The sequence below is a fragment of the Lineus longissimus genome, chromosome 2 (genome assembly GCF_910592395.1).
Source record: "Lineus longissimus chromosome 2, tnLinLong1.2, whole genome shotgun sequence".
NCBI classification, from domain to species: domain Eukaryota; kingdom Metazoa; phylum Nemertea; class Pilidiophora; order Heteronemertea; family Lineidae; genus Lineus; species Lineus longissimus.
The window spans coordinates 25,691,078-25,708,024 of NC_088309.1; the positions used below are offsets into that span (position 1 = coordinate 25,691,078).

Genomic DNA, 16,947 nt, shown 5'->3' on the forward strand with positions numbered 1-16,947 from the left:
CGTAAGATTTTGTTCAGCTCTTCACAAATATGTTGTCGTCCTCTGCTGTTCGTCAACCCTTTATCAGACTGGCACCATCTGGAGCCAAGAAGGGACGAGATGTCCATATTTTATTTCACTCCATCTTAGCCAATAGAGACAAAAGCAGAACTGATATGGCATAGTGGTCAGAATGATGGACTCTTAATAGGGAGGTTGTGGGTTCGACGGCGTAATCGTTGCTCTATCGCCCAGCCCCTGAAGATGGCGTCGTCAGCTGTTCGTACATAATCATGGCACACTAAAATGCTTGCAAGAGAAATGAAGACTGCAACGTCAAGAGGCATGTGGATCGTTCACTGTAGGATTGTGATTGGTTGGATTCAATGCAAGGGAGACGGTCTGTGTATTGATGTTGAGCTGCTCCCTTGGCATCCACCTCAGCTAGCATGAGTGCTTAGGCCTTAGGAATGTAAGTATTAGATTACCGTCCACCGCCCGCATGCCCCCAAAGCCGCCGCCGAAAATTTTCATTATTTCCCCCAAAAATGAGAACACAAACTTGATTTTTGGTTTAAAAGTGTTTCTAGCACATCTATTCAAAAAGAGACACGATCGTGGTTGTCAAACAAGCGCGAACCCGAACGATTCCGAAGATCTACGAAGCCTGTTTTGGCGCGAAGCGATCCTCCAATCACCGTCCTCGTAACAGCTCGTTTGTCTGCGTTAACCATCATGGCCGCCCGGTAAAATCTGTGAAATCTTTCGCATTCACACGCAAAAGGTGAGTTTTTTAACTGAAAACATCCATGTAACCAACAACTCTCGATGGCAATCAAGCTATCAGACTGTCATAGTTTCGCTCAGATGTTTGTTGTGATCAGATGGCCCATATTGCTACTGATATTTTGAGATACTTTCACGGCCTGTGTCGCATTGATTCAGATGTGTAAAATGTGCTGCTGATGCACATGCGCAGTTGAAGGCGCGAACTGAAAGGACCACGTGCATGTCAGATTCTTCTGCATACCATGCATGTGTTCCGCGCATTTTACCGATCTGCGCTATCTTAAGATTGCGCTGCGCATTCTTAGGATCCTATAATTGCGCGGCAATCTCGAGATCGCGCAAGGGAGTTGGGGGGTCTTGCGAGCCAATGAACGAATGATGAATGATTGTCCTGCAAATAATATAACTGACTTATCATGTTCTCTCCGAGAATTTGCAACATCAGACTGCATAAATTATGATGAAATATATGAACTATGGGTTGCCATTCCAACAATAATCTTCCGCACGGCTCATGGGCTTGAATTTTGTGAAAAGTCCCATCAACTTCTGCAATGTTACAAGAAAACGAGGACGGGAAACTTGGTGTGAAAGAAAATGGTGTCCCCTACGTACTACTATCACGAGACACTAGTCTCCCTTGTCCCACAACAACAGGTAAAACTATAGTAGTAGAATTCGTTCTATTGTTCAATGATTGTTGAGGGATTGTTAGATTTATGGTAAGGGCCGGTGTAACATCTGTGGTTGTTCCCCATGTTTCAGTGTTTCCAAACAATAGGCAGCTAGAGAGACCATGACTGTTCAATAGGAGGGATACACAGAAAAACTCGTCAATCTATTTTTGAGCGTTCCCAAGCAATGAGGGGAAACACCCAAAAACAGAAACACTCAAAAACATTACACCGGGGTAAGGGGCCGTTCATAATCATCAATGTGAATAAAGGACACTTAGTGCGAAAGAAAATGTTGTCCCCTACGTTATTCATTAGACTATAATCCCACCTTTGGTGACAAAGAAAATGTCGTCCCTTGTGGAGAGTAAGTCATATCATATTCGTCAAAAAGTGTCATACTGAGATCTGTTCACATTATCAAAGGCATGGCCGCATTAATTACCACTGCTAATTAGGCTTCTGAGATGATGGTCAGTAAATATTGGTCAAAGTGTCATAGTGAGATCTGTTCACATTATTAAAGGCATGGCCGCCTTAGATGATGGTCAGTATAAAATATTGGTCAAAGTGTCATAGTGAGATCTGCTAATTAGGCTTCTGAGATGATGATATGTTCATATTTGACTTGACACAAGCCAATTTTAGCACTTACTAATTATCATGATTAATATTCATTGATAATTTTTGGTGAAATGATCACTATGACAGAACGCTAATTTACATATAATTACCAATTACCAATTATCAATTATCATTAATTGGTGAATAAACTAAGTTCCATGACAATATTGTGCGACTGTAAGTGTAAATATCATAAACATTGTATTGTGTAATCATATATATCAAGGAAATGTAAATACTATTGGGATGTTATTATAAATAAAATAATTATAAACGTATAATAAAATCTTAGTTATTAGATGTATCTCTTTATTCATTAAGTAAATCCGGATGCAAGATTACAACCAAATGTACTTGATCAATCATTAATTTTCAAAAGCATTGCTCTCAGGTTGGATGTCCATCAGCAAGCTGTGTTAGGGGATAACCTGAAATATAAAACAGTATTTATAATGAGAAGATAACATAAAACCTTACATGTAGGCCTAAGTGTCTCCCTTCTCTAACGAATGCTTGAGCATGGAGGTATCTTAATAATACCTCCATGGCCTGCAGTTATCTTAATAATACCTCCATGGCCTGAGGTATGGCCTGAGGTACAAAATACAAATCAACCACTCGACAGTCAACTTTGGCCGGTATTAAATTAATTTACTTTCAGCATCCCATAGACAGTCACATGACAGTAATGTGACTGTTGGTGTAGCAAAAAATTAGGTGAAAAATAAAGCTACCAATGGCAATGCAAAGCTGAACATGTAAAAGTATCATCATCTCTAAAATGCGCAATCGGCAAAAAGCGCACGCTCACCCTTGCGCGATCTCGAGATTGCCGCGCAATTAAACGATCCTAAGAATGCGCAGCGCAATCTTAAGATGGCGCTAATCGGTAATTAGCGCGGAACACATGCATTGCGTTCGTACATGCACTACTCATCTATGTTTGTATACGTACCTACCATGCCTACTCATGCTGTACTGTAGGAGAGCTACCGTAGGCCTACAGTCCCCACACGTCACATGCATGAATTCTAGCCAGGAGGCTTGTTAATACCTTCTTCTTTCACTTTCAGCAGCCATGGCAACAACTTCTCAGGTGGCAGTCCGAATCTTGGTGGGGAATGAAGTGAAAGAAGTGTGGCGGTTTCTTGCCATTGACAAGTATGCGTCGTACAGCTATGGTGAACTTGTTCAAGATATTATGGATCAAAAACATTCACAGTTCAAACTGTCTTCATTGAAGAACTGCAGAAAATACACTCTGAAGGAAGGTGTTGCAGGCACGACTCTTGCATTGACGGAGAATGTAAAAGGGGATTCCAGCACAGATCTTGTTGGTGTGGTACAAATACAAATGCCATCTTGACATGTATTTTATATCATTTTTCAGGCGACATCAATCTGCCCAAGGGCCTAGATGTGTACATAAAAAATCTTGACTGTGGAGAACATATTAAAAAATTGTACTACTCATGTGGTTATGAACCAATCTGTATCTTTTGTGGTGAAAACCTGGAGGGAGTGGATGATGATGATGATGTGTACCCTCAATGTGATGATTGCCAGAAGGACCCTATTAGGAAGAGAGGACTCTAAATCAAGTGGTCAATGTGGGACAATATCAACAATTTGTCTTTTTTGTTAGCACTGTTGTACTCTCGTATAAACCGTCCATGCTGCAGCATGGCAAATATTACCCTGACATGTCTGAAAATATATTATCTTTCATATGTGCTTTAATACTTTCAATAAAATACATTATCTTTACAAACTACTCGGACATTTTGCTTGGTTATTACATTTTCAAAAAAATAATGAATAATGAATAATGAAAAAAAGCCTCATCAATTTTCTGGATCATCAGGACGGTATTCTAATACTTTCATTCCTATGGCCTTATGATTGATCTGTCCAATCCGCCCACATGACAGAGACAACCGAGCACCTACCGGGTATATGAGAATTATAGGCAACGTTTATTATTAACGACAACAACGGCCTAATTTCCTCGTTAGTGTGAAAAAGCTACCTTACAAAGATCGATTATAACTTCATCTTCTGAAAATATTCATAGTACTGTTTCGTAATAAACCAACTCTGCATTGATCTACGGTAATTTAAAACTTAAGCTCTTTGTATATCAGCCATATTGCGCCCTTATATAAGCACTTCTTTGTCGTTCTTTCTTTTGAGTTGTTACGTGTACATAACACTCGATCATTCATGCCAATCATGGTATTGGTAATGGTAGTGTTGTCTGTACGCACACCGCACTTACCGGTAATTTATAGTCGTTCATTTCAAGTATGTACGAAGAGCGGAGCAGCTCAATCATTTTGTCATATTGTCCATTGTATCATCGATATCGTCTCACATATGAGACGACAGCAAACAACTGTGATTATTATATGCGGATGAAGATAATAGGAGCCCATTCAGACATTTGTTGTCGCACTTTGTCCAGACCTAGCCTTCCTTGTCTCCTGACTCGTGATCTCACTGAATGTATCTTGTTATTCCAGGTTTTCAAAGAAGAATTGTGTTTAAAATAATGTGGAATGATACGTTAAAATGATGGAAGTGGACAAACGCAGTCTGCAGGATCATAACTATTCGTTCAGTAATATCATCTGTGTGAAGAGAGACGTTTGTGTGAGATCTGATCAAGATCACAACTACTCTAGTCCTAGTCCGAGTAAACAGTGTCCCGAGACCCAGAAACGCATTTTAAAAGTGGAACACTCCTACAGCTCAGCTGCAGAGAATATAACAAATATTGGTGACATTGAGTCCAGGCGTGCTTCAGAAAGAGATCATAGTTATATGAGAGTAATAAAGAACTTTTGTAAGAAATTGAAAATGGATGATCATAGCTACGCTGTGCAATAACAGATGATCGCATATCCAACTTGGTGAGTAGTCAATCAAAGTGATCTTAGCTTCAACTTTGCTTGTCCTGATGTGACAATCTTGTAGCTTCCATCTCGAGGAATTTTACCTGACATTTGTTTTCCAATCATGGTCTTTATAGACCCCACATAAAACAAATGTGGGGTCTATATTGAGGTTATACTAGGAGAAGGTACTAGGCTTCTGCATTCTTCCCAGGTTATATTATGGAGGTAGTCCAGCAAAACTGCTATTTCAGCTACAAAACTGTCACCCCTGTCCCATCTAACTAAACTCGATCTAGTGCACCTGGCAAAGATTTTTTCGAAATTCGGATAATTTTGATGACTTTGAAGCGTTTTTATGCACCGATTTTCTGACTTGCCTTCAAATCTCCGATGCGATTCTGTCAATCACACGTACATTAGCATAAGGTCTCATTAGGGAGTTTTTTTTTTTATTCATGCGCAGCCCCCCCCCTCACCGTAGTTCCTAAAATCATTGATTTCTCGGTCCTTACAGTATGTCGGTGTTGATTCAGCAGTTGTTTTGGCAAAGACATGTTTTTTTTTTAGTTTCTGAAACCTAGAGCGCTACTCAATAGGCGGCTAACAAGAAACTAAGCATTTATACTGTTGTTGCCGACGTATGTGTACACTGAACTTGGGATGTGCGTCGGCCCCGTGTTGAAATGCCGTCCAGTGCCAGTTGGTGCGTTTTTCGCTGATTTGTGCAAAATTCAACATATCTCAAAAGTTCAATGGTTGACCCTCGATTTTTTTTGATTTTTGTGTAGCGTAAGCAACTGTCTTTCATGGGAGAATGGTCTCTGTAAGAATTATTTAGGAAGAAATGTATAATATTTGGGGTTTTTCGTGATTGTCCGGCCCAATTGGCAATATTGCCATTTGGGATGGTGAACAGAGCTAGGAGCAAATGCGACGCTTATGATTTATTTAAAGAAATAAAATGCCCGATTTAACATCCTGCAGAATCAGGGGAATCGGGCGTTTCCAGTGATATACGACACAAATGGGGGCACGTCATCATCACGTACATTTGGGAAAAACTCCCCAACGAGACCTAAGCTCCGCCCCGTAATGGTGACGTCATATCCTCATGCAGCATGGCGGCGGTATCTCTTTGCCGAAGTGGCGAGCTGTCGAGTATTTTGAGCAAAGAACGACGGTTGAATGTAGGAATAAAATAAAGGAATGGCCTTAAATGCTTATCGATGATCCATCCTGCCCATCTGAAAAGGTTAGGGTGCTGTTTAAATGTTAGGCTAAACTTTCGAATTACCGATCGGATGTTCCTCCGCACTAAAGTTGTGAGCGTAGCATGTTGCATGTTGACTAAAGGCCTGTGTACACTAGTAAAATATTAGCAACATTTTTACATTTCCAGTTGCAACAAATGTTGCAAAAATGTTGCGTAGTGTGTACAGAGCAAAACGCGTCTTACAACATGTTGTAAAATTGTTGCAAATTAAATGCAATGCAATTCTTTGTTGCATGTTGTAAAAGTGTTGCAAACTCTTCTGTCAATCAGATTTGCGTCATGTGATCTACCTGAGGTCATGTGACTTGAACAAGCAGCTGGTATAGCAACTCTCAACTTTTCAAGAAGTTTCATCCATTCGCAGGAAGTTTTTGTATGATGGCTTGTCAGTCAGCCGCAACTCCTTTAACAGGCAGTGATATGCCCCATAATCCACCCTCATTTTGATCCAGGGCCTGGTCCATATTCTCTTCCCTGACTTTGGTTATTTCGCCGCCTCTTCCACCTGCGCTCAACAATGACAGCTAAAATTGTTGCAGAAGCACTCAAAACACATCTTCTCTCCTTGGAATCATCCATTTTCCCTCCAAAATACCTATTTCCCTTTGTTCCCACTAAAAAGTTTGCAACAATTTACCAACATGTTGTAAAAATGTTGCTAATTTGTTGCAATTTTGTTGCTAGTGTACACAGGGCCTTGAAGGGCTTGTTGCAAAATTGTTGTAAAAATGTTGGTAAAATGTTGCTAATATTTTACCAGTGTACACCCTGCTTTACTTATTCATTATTCGGTATTCATTCGCGCCTTGGACCTATACTTCCGATCGGGAATTCTAAAGTCGTTCCTATAATTAAAACTCTTTCCCTTTCTTGACACACAGAGTTGAACCAATCAGCCGCCACAACAATGACAACAAGACAACTCATCATTAATGCTGACGATTTCGGCTATTGTCGACAGCGGAACAATGGAATTGTGGCATGTTACAAAGCAGGGGGAATTACAAGTGCATCTCTGATGGTGAATGCCTCAGAAGCCGGAGATGCAGTCAAGCAGGCCAAACAAGTGGGATTACCAATAGGCAAGTGGTAACAATCAAAAGAATAATCTTTATTAATTCTTGACGGTTGAAGTAAGAGACTCTTTAACTTGAAGGAGTTTAACTTGGATACGCCTCATCATTATTCAAGTAATACTAAATGATACTAATTTGCTGGTAGCAGGCTATAGATTCCCTCTTAACACTAACAGAATGGTTTCTGTTATCTCTACCAGTACCAACCTGTTGTAGTTTTGCGAAAAGCTCTGTTGTCCTCTGTAGACGGTAGTTGCTCTGATTGGTTGATATCAGTTGATAGTGATTTGAAAAGCTTTTTTGTATATTATTTTAGGACTACACCTCAATTTGACTGAAGGTTATCCAGTGTCTTCTAAAACCAAGGACTCCGCTATCACTAACTCTGAAGGCCTCTTCCTTGGCAAACTTGGATTTCCAGAGAAGATCCTTTCAGGTTCATTCGACTGTGATGCAGTCAGAAATGAAATAGAAGCTCAAATTGAACTGTTCTCCCACATGTGTGGAGCCCTGCCAGTTCATGTAGATGGTCATCAGCATGCTCATGTGATTCCAGGTAAAGCATCGTTACTTCTAACATAAAACCCAGGCTCCTCTTACCTGGTGTCAATGCAAGGGCGAGCAAAAGACCCTTATAGAGAAACATGAGTAGCTAGCAATGGACTCCATCTCGGACTTGGAGGTGTTGTTTCCAGTATACTCCTTGTGGGCCTACAACGTTACCAGTATTGTTACTATGCGCTGTGCCATTTTGGTGCACATATGACTCGGTTCAGTCTCTTTGTAAAGGATACTGATTGCGATTGATATCATTTTTTCTTCAGGTGTATGTGAAATATTTGCCTCTGTGATGCAGCAGTATGGCATCAAATGGACGAGGTTACCTGTGGATCGTTCACTGAAGGATTGTGATTGGTTGGATTCAATGCCAGATAGGAAGAGTTTCCTTCAAAAAGTTGTTCTTGATTCTGAGAAAACCAGAACTGTCTATGATGAACATGCAATTAGGTCAGTATTTAAACGAGAATATTAGCTATTTTTCAATAATGACTGACTGCTACTTGATACTAAGTTTCTAGAGCTCACAACTTCAGCTTGAGTAAGGCACAATATGAGCTGCTGCTTGATACAATTAAAGGTCTTCTCTGGCAATCTTTATTTAGTAAACAAGTCTCTGGATCTTCTTTGATTTCTTGTTCATATTCATTTCAGATATCCTAAGAAATATGTTGGTATGACAACAATGGGAAGCATGATGACGGTAGAGAGACTTCAGGAGCAACTGGCGTCTGCTTTTCAAAATATCCTGCCACGAAATGACTATGCAAGGAACTCGGAGGGCAAGGGAAAGGAGGTGGAGTCTGATGCGAGAGGAGGTGGTGACTGTGGCATGTATTTGCCAGAGGTTTCAACTTGTGAACTCATGGTGCATCCAGGCTATGTTAACGTCGATGAGGACGGTGGCTGCGGCGCTGGGCCAGACCGCTTTTCAAAGTCACCTGACCGTGAACATGAAATGAACATCCTTATGTCTGCTGACATGATCAAGTTTTATCAGAAGGAAGGATATAAACTGTGTTCTTATTGTGATTTATCATAGCATTTATGGACTATTTTTGATGCCATTATTGTGTCATGTAGATTGAGTTATCGGGCTTATTTCATTCAAGAATTTAAACCGGTGGACACTGAAGTATTGACAGTCCCGTGTTTTCAATTTAAATTGATTTTCTTTCAAAAAGGACTTCCTGCATGCTTGTGGTGAGTAGGGGATAAAGACACTACCGCTGGGCTTGGAAGAACATATATAAAACGTACATTTTGTTTTCTCAATGCTGATTATGGAGGTGACATTTGCACATCTGGCACAAAAATATCATGTTAAGGCTTGTAGATGATGATTAAGGATGGAAATGATGAAAAATTAACAGTCCCCATGAACTTAGGGACAGTTTGCCCTGGATATTCAGTTTTCTTTGTTTAAATGAAACTTCTTTGATCCTGCCATCCATGCCTAGAAATTAGATATTCAGTGGGGAAGCCATTGCTGTATGAAGTTTGTGATACAATTTTTGTAGCTATAAGTCATAGAATATTATTGTAATTGAGGAGACTGATATTTCTAATTGAATAAATCTTCAGACAAGCTCAACGTCGCCTTGATCATTTCTTTTTGGAACCTTGCCTTTTGACACGCAATCATCACCTTGCCCCGTCTTTTGACAGGCAATCATACTGACCAACACCAGATTGTCATGTCTTTGTACTACCCATCATATTAGACCGTTTTCCTATGCTTTTCACATATTCTGAGATGTTGGACATTATCAAGTTTCATCTTGTCGTCGAATTTCGTGATAAAGACATCTGCCATTACCAGAACCTTCGAGATGTTGGAGACTTACACTAGTAACTTCTGCCCCACGAAACTGTCAGCAGGCATGATATAGGGAATAGGACCACGACAAGAGAGACAGAATAATCACGACGGACGCGTCACAATCTGCTTATAACGTTGTCACCCGGGCATGATACTTTCCTTGACAGGCACCCCAGGCAAATGATAATCCAAGCATTAATAGATTATGATTAATAACGAGCTTCTGTGAATGCTTAATATTCGGTTCATGAACTTAATTCGACAATTCATGTGGGATTTACGACATTATTTGAACTACATCTTTCCAGTAGGTTGCGACATGGAGAACTGATAGGACGGATAGTACACTTCTCTAACATCACCCCAACAGATCGAAATAGGATGTGAATTCTCCAAGATGAATAAAGGTAAGTGTGGGCCATCAATCAAATTTAATTCAGGTTTTTACCTAAATTCAAGCTCGTAACAAAGACGGTATTTCAGAGGTGATACTGTCTCTTTGGTTTGGCGTTTGGTGACTACTGGTCATCAACCAAAGTGTTGCGCCACGCTATATATCGGGTTCATTCTTGACCTTCCTGTCATATTTGATTTTGGTTCTCTTCGTAGGCTACCCTAAAGTCATGGAATATGTGATGAACTTGTAAACCCTGTACATCAAGTAGCTATCAAGTACATATGACAATATTGCACCATTTTCATTTCGCCGGCAACGGTGTTGGTGTGCGCAGTCCAAGGTCCCTAAACGGGCCATTCCCATTGCCTGGCCACGCGTCCGTAAATGCGATTTCTTTACCAGTTCATTCACTATTTTATGTGATATGTTGTTGTCATTTTTCTGGGACCGGTCGAAAATGTGAATTTGTTCGATTCAAATTGTTTTCGTCGTGTGTTTTTCTACGCAGAACGCACTTAGAGGTCATGTACTTACAAGCAAATCCACTTCCACAATACGATAAGCGGATTAAAAAAAAGCACTTACCGGGATATGAATTACAGATATCATTGTTATTGAGTATAAAAACTGTCTTTTTTATTGTTTAACCATTGCAAACATAAGCTGAAACACTGCCATCTCTCTTACAGGATTTCGTATCGTCCCTATCGACTACCCCGAGGCGGCCAATGGGCGGAGGGTGGAGTACTGCCGGTCCACTCTGGCCAGGCTGACAGGGCGGGAGGTGGAATTCTCTCGTACCATCAACACTTACAGGAATGAGATGGACAGAAAGATACACACACTTGACAAGGACAAGCGAAAATTGAAGCAATCCATGGTCGACTATTCGAAACGTATGCAGGAGATACGCGACGAGAGGTGCAGACGCCTGAGAGGTGATGTGGGAATGAGGGAAAACGATCTTCCAAAGTTCATCTCCGAACCCAAGACAGCAGACGATCGCGTGAAAGAATTCTTGTCGAATCTCAAAATAAGTAATCACGTCAACGAAAGACTGAACTCCACAGCTCACTATGGCGTTATTAGATTGGCAGACGTCAAGGGGAAGACACGTGATCACGGGGCTGAGGGATCATTGCCGCCAATTTCCAACGCAGCGTCTAGGTTTCCCCGGCTCACAGCGATGTCGCCGGTTTCAGACGATGGCGCTCATTCAATTGACTCTGTCTCCTCTGAAGGCAGCGAGAAATACAGGGCAAAGTTCAGCCGTAAAATGAGCGATAGTATCTTTACGATTGAGAAGATGAGCGACGGAACAAATCGCCTGGTCTCCTACAGAGGAACCAAGCCATATTTCGCCGCAATGCGCGGTAAAAGTGTCAAAGTTTTTGAAGGAAAGACGAACAATAAGAAAGTATCTAATGTATCTGAAACACAACCAGAAAATGAACAGTTCGAGTCTGCCGCAGCCGCAGCCCATGTGAATGAATCGGATGACAATGTCCCGAATCTAAATGAGCAGACGACCAGATCGTCCCGGGTGCGACGGCTTGGCCGCATGGAGGCCGACGCAAGTTCAAAAGATTTGATCCAACACGATATTATCCAGGAGGATGACCAACCTGATACGCAAACCAGGATTCGGAGGATTTCGATAGCAGCTGGAAATCAGTCACGTCGTCGTAGTGTCGCTAAACGCGTCAGCGATGTGAGCAAAGACAGGAAGATTCCTGGCTCAAGTCAGACAGGGACAGGAGAGAGAAATACCTCTCAATTTTTGCCTCATACAAAAGACGTTATGAAGGAGGCGTCTGCTCCTTCGTCATATCTCGACTTACTAAAATTAAGACACTGTGGGACCAGAAAACTTTTGAGAGCCTTCGACAGTATGTTGTCACAGCCTAAGCGCAGGAGGAAACTCCGGAATGGCACGAGACGCCGTCACTTTCTCCCTGACTTGAAAGGGGCACCTAAGGTGACAATTTTAGGTGATAGCAATAAGTCTGAGGAACAGGATACATTAGGTAGGCTTCCTGATATTGATAAACTTGCTAAAACAATTGCAGGTTCGAGAGAAAGGAAGACAAATTGGCAGAACTCTGTTTCAAGTGTTCGCTTGTGTAAGGAGATGACTACTTCATGAACCATCTTTGGACAGCATGATTTGCAAATCCATTACTTCAAGTTAAGATCCCGTACTTTCGTACTTTTCGAATCTCATGGCGAACGTATTAGGATGACGCGATGGGCTCCCCAGGGAGTCTAGACAAACGGCGCATACGGACTATTTCATGAACAGCGGTGACCATATCAGAAAGCGTTGCTCTGGTGTTCGTTGCCTATGTGCCGTATATAATTGTAAAAGTATTCTGACAACAGTAGCAAAAACTACTGTAGAGTTGAATTGCGTCTTCCAATGCGCATGTATTCTGTTTGATGCAGCTGATAAAGGAAGGCAGTTTTCTGGTCATGCAACAATGGTAGAACAACTGTCCGTGGTGTCCGTGGTGACTAATAAAAAGTTCACGGCTCATTGACTTTTCGTTTTATGACCACAACAAATTGTCTCTCCAGTTGAATAATTTAACACATTAAACAAATGGGATGTTCGGAGGATGGGTTTTCGTGTATGTGTAAATTATATGACAGACAGAATCAAATGCGCATTTTATGTTAAAATGGATATCATGAAGATCAACGTTGGCGGGAGTGTCTTCCAGACAGAGCGCCAGACCATCCTCAATATCCCCCAGTCAAAGTTAGGATGTACCATATCCATTAATGAACACTATGACGAAACTACGGGGGTATTCTTCTTCGATAGACGTCCAGGTTTGTTCGAGTCCATCCTGTCTGCGCACAGGGACGGCGAGGTTCACCTGCCAAGTAATGCATGTGGAAGCGAACTGCTTCAAGAGCTGGAGTTCTGGAACATCCCAGAGACTATGGTGGCTTCATGTTGTTTCGGCAAGGTCAAGAAAGACGTGACGGAGCGGGAGATCGCACGCGCAGTCGCGGACGAGATCTGTTGTGGTGTGGACGAGAGTCTTGAGATTCGCGCCAGCTCAACCGGATGGGGACGGAAGAGAATGGACACCTGGTTTTTCATGGAGTTCCCGGTCTCCTCCAAGTTAGCAAAGGTATGATTGATTGATACCGATCTGGAGATGTTGATGGTCTCACCAGACACAGCGAAGGCGGAGCGAAAATGTACGCTAAAACGGAGGCGCCTGGCCGAGGTTTTCGGCAAAATGAGACAACTAACTATCACCAACAGTGAGGTATTCATGGGATTTTGTTTGCTTCAACATTTCGCTCCGGCCCCAGCGATTATGGTATCCTAACCATAACCGCTGGCGGAAAATGAGGCACAATGCTTTATGCACCATAAAGTGCTTCATTGCAATCACGGTGTTTTACATTTTATGTTGCGTACATCCCTGTCACAGACCACAGAAGTGGAATTGTAATGCGGCCAGGGAGAGTGTAGGATGGCTTTAAAAATAATATTTCTTTTTTTCAGGCTTGGTCGATCTTCGTTGGTGTGGTCCTTGGTCTTTCCCTGGTGACATATGGCCTGATGTTTGATGAGAGAGCCATGTACCACGAAAATGGTACAGTCATCAGATACCAACACATGTTCGAGAATATCACGGCTCTTATTGATACGCAGAAATGGCGAATAATTTGGACGGGGCGACGACATTTGGAGCTATATGCCGTCGACGCTCTTCTAAACTTCATCCTGATTGGCGAATTCGTCGTCAGGTTCGCCGTCTGTCCCTTCAAGAAACAGTTCCTGAGATCTTTCACGAATATCCTGGATATCATCGTGATCATCACGTATATCCTCGGAATGTTCATAGGCTTTGGCTTGATCAGACGACACCTGGAGGTTCAGGGATTGCAATGGCTTTGGTTGGTGTGCATGGTCCTGCAGATGCTGCGTCCTTTTCGCGTTGTCCGTCTCGCGAATACGTTCGACGGTCTTCGTGTCCTCCTGATGGTCTTGAGAAAGAGCTGTTATGGGCTAATCACCGTCGTCTTGTGCATTAACATCGGTATGATGGTCTTTGCCTTCTTAATATTTGCCGTCGAGATTGGCGTTGAGGACACATTCAAGTCGGTCTGGGTTGGCGCGTGGTGGGCAGTTGTGACAATGACCACAGTGGGCTACGGAGACACGGTCCCGAAAAGTACCGGTGGTTATGCTGTGGGTTTCTTTTGCACGATCTCCGGGCTTGTGATAATTGGCTTGTCCATTCCAGTGGTGACCGGAGGTTTCAATGTCTACTACGATAATGTGCACAAGGAGATGCGAAAGTTGCAGGAGAAATTAAGGGCCGTCCTGGTTACAACCAAGCCTGTCTCCGTCGTTCCAATGAACGTCTCTACCACGAGCACTGAAGCCCGATGTGCCGAAAGGCAGGCGGAGAAGTTGGAGGACCCATGGGTCCTCGATAAGACTGTAGCGACTGGAGAAGCAAGACGCCATAGAATGAAGACCGTGACCAAACATTCGTAAACGTGACGTCAGATAGATTTCTGTCGTCCGAGATATTCGGCCTTATTCGAGACTGTAATTTCTTTCTATACATAATAGATGCTATACATTTTGCTGACTTTGATGTGACGTTTTATACTCTTAAAAGGGTGACTAAAGGTAGCAGGTCCGCCATGACTGGGGTTCAATTAGTGGTCCCAAGGCGACTATAACAATGTTACGGGACTGGGTGGGGAGGCCTACTTCGTTTATCGTATTGATATAGCTCACTGTGATTTAGATGGAGAACTTGGGTGTGTGATTTATGTGACCTGGAGGATAATGTGCCTATTCGCCCCTTTCCTGTCCTGTAGTAGAATGGCTGGGAGATCTAGAGTTTATCGTATTGCTCTAGCTCACTGTGATTTAGAGGGAGAACTTGGGTGTGGAATTTAGGTGACCAGGAGGAAAATGCACTCCTCGAATTAACAGGAGACTAAACGATATCAACTAACAGAATTTCGGTCGATTATGAAATAGGAACGCAATATTTTTCTAGATATTCTCTCACATGCAGTATATTAACACGGCCCCGTATTGTGTCAAATTGTGTCTCATGAAAACGCTAATAAACCAATTTAGAATCATTGGAACTTTTTCAAATTCACTTATGACATTGAAAAGACATAGGACTACACTTCTGCAAAGTTTGATGAAACTCCCATCATTGTTTTTTTTTAAATCACGAAAATGTATATACATGTATACAGAATGTACACGGACCCTATCGCAGATTTAGTTGTGTCCTGAGCCCGCTCCTGGCTCCCCTGCCGTTGGCCATTCATACTACACATAGTACGCACATGAAACGTCCACACAGGAGTAATGCCACGTACTGTATATAAGGGTCCTGTACGGTATGTAGGTTGGAATAAAGATAGGCTGCGATCGCAACGGTCGTCAGCACGATGTTTGGGGTTCATGGAATAACTCGTCCTTCGGGGCAAAATTCTCACCCTAGGACGGGGTGATTTAAAGTAATCGCGTCGTTCCAATTTGTTAGCTCAGATGGCGTTAGCTGGGGCCCCGTCAAAATCATTGGCCCACCTGAGGCTGATGAGGAAACTCAAGTAACTCTGCAGGGTGGCCCAGAAAGGTTTTCCCCTCCACAATAGAATTCTATTGTGTATCCATTGTGTGAGGGATAATAATTCTGGGCCACCCTGGAGTACATGAACTTGTCACCCTGTTCAAAGACATCGGAGCGAAAGTGAAAAACGAGGACATTTTTGTTTTCCACCGCAACAGGCCTGTGTATTTTACCGTCGCTCTTTATTGTTACCTGCAGAAATGACTCTCGGCCAATGAGACAGTCGTGCACCATGTCTCTTCTGGATGTGCCCTCCCGTCATAGCTCGCCATGTTGCCAGAGAGTGTACCAAGTCTTTGCTGGATGTGCCCTGCCCCTTCACTATGCGTACTCTGTCTGATCTAGATGTGTACTCTCTCAACGTAGTGCACCATGTTTCTACAGGGCGGACCTTGTCTCCACCCTTAGGAAAAATGTGTCTCTTTTTCACATGGTGAATACCTGCCTGATCATTTTCATAAAGAGATTGCATGAAATCAGAACAAAAGACCTGAAGAGACAGTAGATACTGCAACAACCATACCATAACATGATGCCACAACCAAACCTGATAATACAGCATATGCTGTCACAACCAGACCTGATGAGATTGCAGATACTGTCACAACCAGATCTGGCGAGATAACAAATGCTGTTACACCCAGAGCCAAGGGCAGCACGAGCAGATCAACACCTGATAATCCATCTCAAAGCAGACCAATGAACGAGTTCGATGGCAAAGATCCTCAACCGTTTATGTTTTGAAACATACTGAACCTACTATGTGACCAGGCCAATATGAATGATAGAGGCCCAAGTCTTGTGTGGCAAAGGAAAGCATATTGATAAAGCTACATGTATAAGGAAATCAAAGAGTGTTTCGTCCCCAGACGTCCTGGATTGGGTTGTGACAATTCATTAACTCTATTGGAGTTAAGTGGAGTTTCGGTTGAAACAGGTGCTGGCCCTCAGTGCAGGCCATCCTCTATCCAATAGGAAGTAATATCGGGCCAACGAAAATGAGCTGGGGTATATCTTCGAGTACTCTAAGGATATATTCACATTATACTTGAGCCTTATCCGGCTGGTTGTGACTTTGTTTCCAAGCAGTTCATTCATGTCTCTTGGCTTACTCTGTCCAAAATGATTTATCTGAGTCAATAAGATAAAGGTTGCTGCCATTTTCATTCATTTCCATTATGTCCATGACCGACATAAGAGTATGACGTTGTGGAGAGACATC

General features: G+C 42.4%; 3 protein-coding genes across 6 annotated transcripts; all 3 read left to right on the forward strand.

Annotated features, from left to right (window-relative positions):
• Nucleotides 1-4,040: 4,040 nt before the first annotated feature.
• Nucleotides 4,041-9,454, forward strand: LOC135483252 (carbohydrate deacetylase-like). 4 transcript variants are annotated; one of them, XM_064763956.1, is made up of 6 exons: nt 4,041-4,178; nt 4,589-4,978; nt 7,118-7,318; nt 7,629-7,868; nt 8,137-8,320; nt 8,525-9,454. In XM_064763956.1, exons 3-6 carry the CDS (start codon nt 7,144-7,146, stop codon nt 8,910-8,912), a joined length of 987 nt encoding a protein of 328 aa, XP_064620026.1. In that variant the 5' UTR covers nt 4,041-4,178; nt 4,589-4,978; nt 7,118-7,143; the 3' UTR covers nt 8,913-9,454. The 4 variants fall into 4 exon arrangements, with proteins under 4 accessions (XP_064620026.1, XP_064620027.1, XP_064620028.1 ...); XM_064763957.1 differs by lacking the exons at nt 4,041-4,178; nt 4,589-4,978 and adding an exon at nt 6,078-6,215; XM_064763958.1 differs by lacking the exons at nt 4,041-4,178; nt 4,589-4,978 and adding an exon at nt 6,537-6,609.
• A 558-nt stretch (nt 9,455-10,012) lies between these two features.
• On the forward strand, nt 10,013-12,321 carry LOC135483846 (uncharacterized). The gene is made up of 2 exons (XM_064764895.1): nt 10,013-10,099; nt 10,779-12,321. Exons 1-2 carry the CDS (start codon nt 10,090-10,092, stop codon nt 12,233-12,235), a joined length of 1,467 nt encoding a protein of 488 aa, XP_064620965.1. The 5' UTR covers nt 10,013-10,089; the 3' UTR covers nt 12,236-12,321.
• On the forward strand, nt 12,322-15,206 carry LOC135483845 (potassium voltage-gated channel protein Shaw-like). Its single transcript, XM_064764893.1, has 2 exons — nt 12,322-13,232; nt 13,616-15,206. Exons 1-2 carry the CDS (start codon nt 12,708-12,710, stop codon nt 14,615-14,617), a joined length of 1,527 nt encoding a protein of 508 aa, XP_064620963.1. The 5' UTR covers nt 12,322-12,707; the 3' UTR covers nt 14,618-15,206.
• Nucleotides 15,207-16,947: the final 1,741 nt, after the last annotated feature.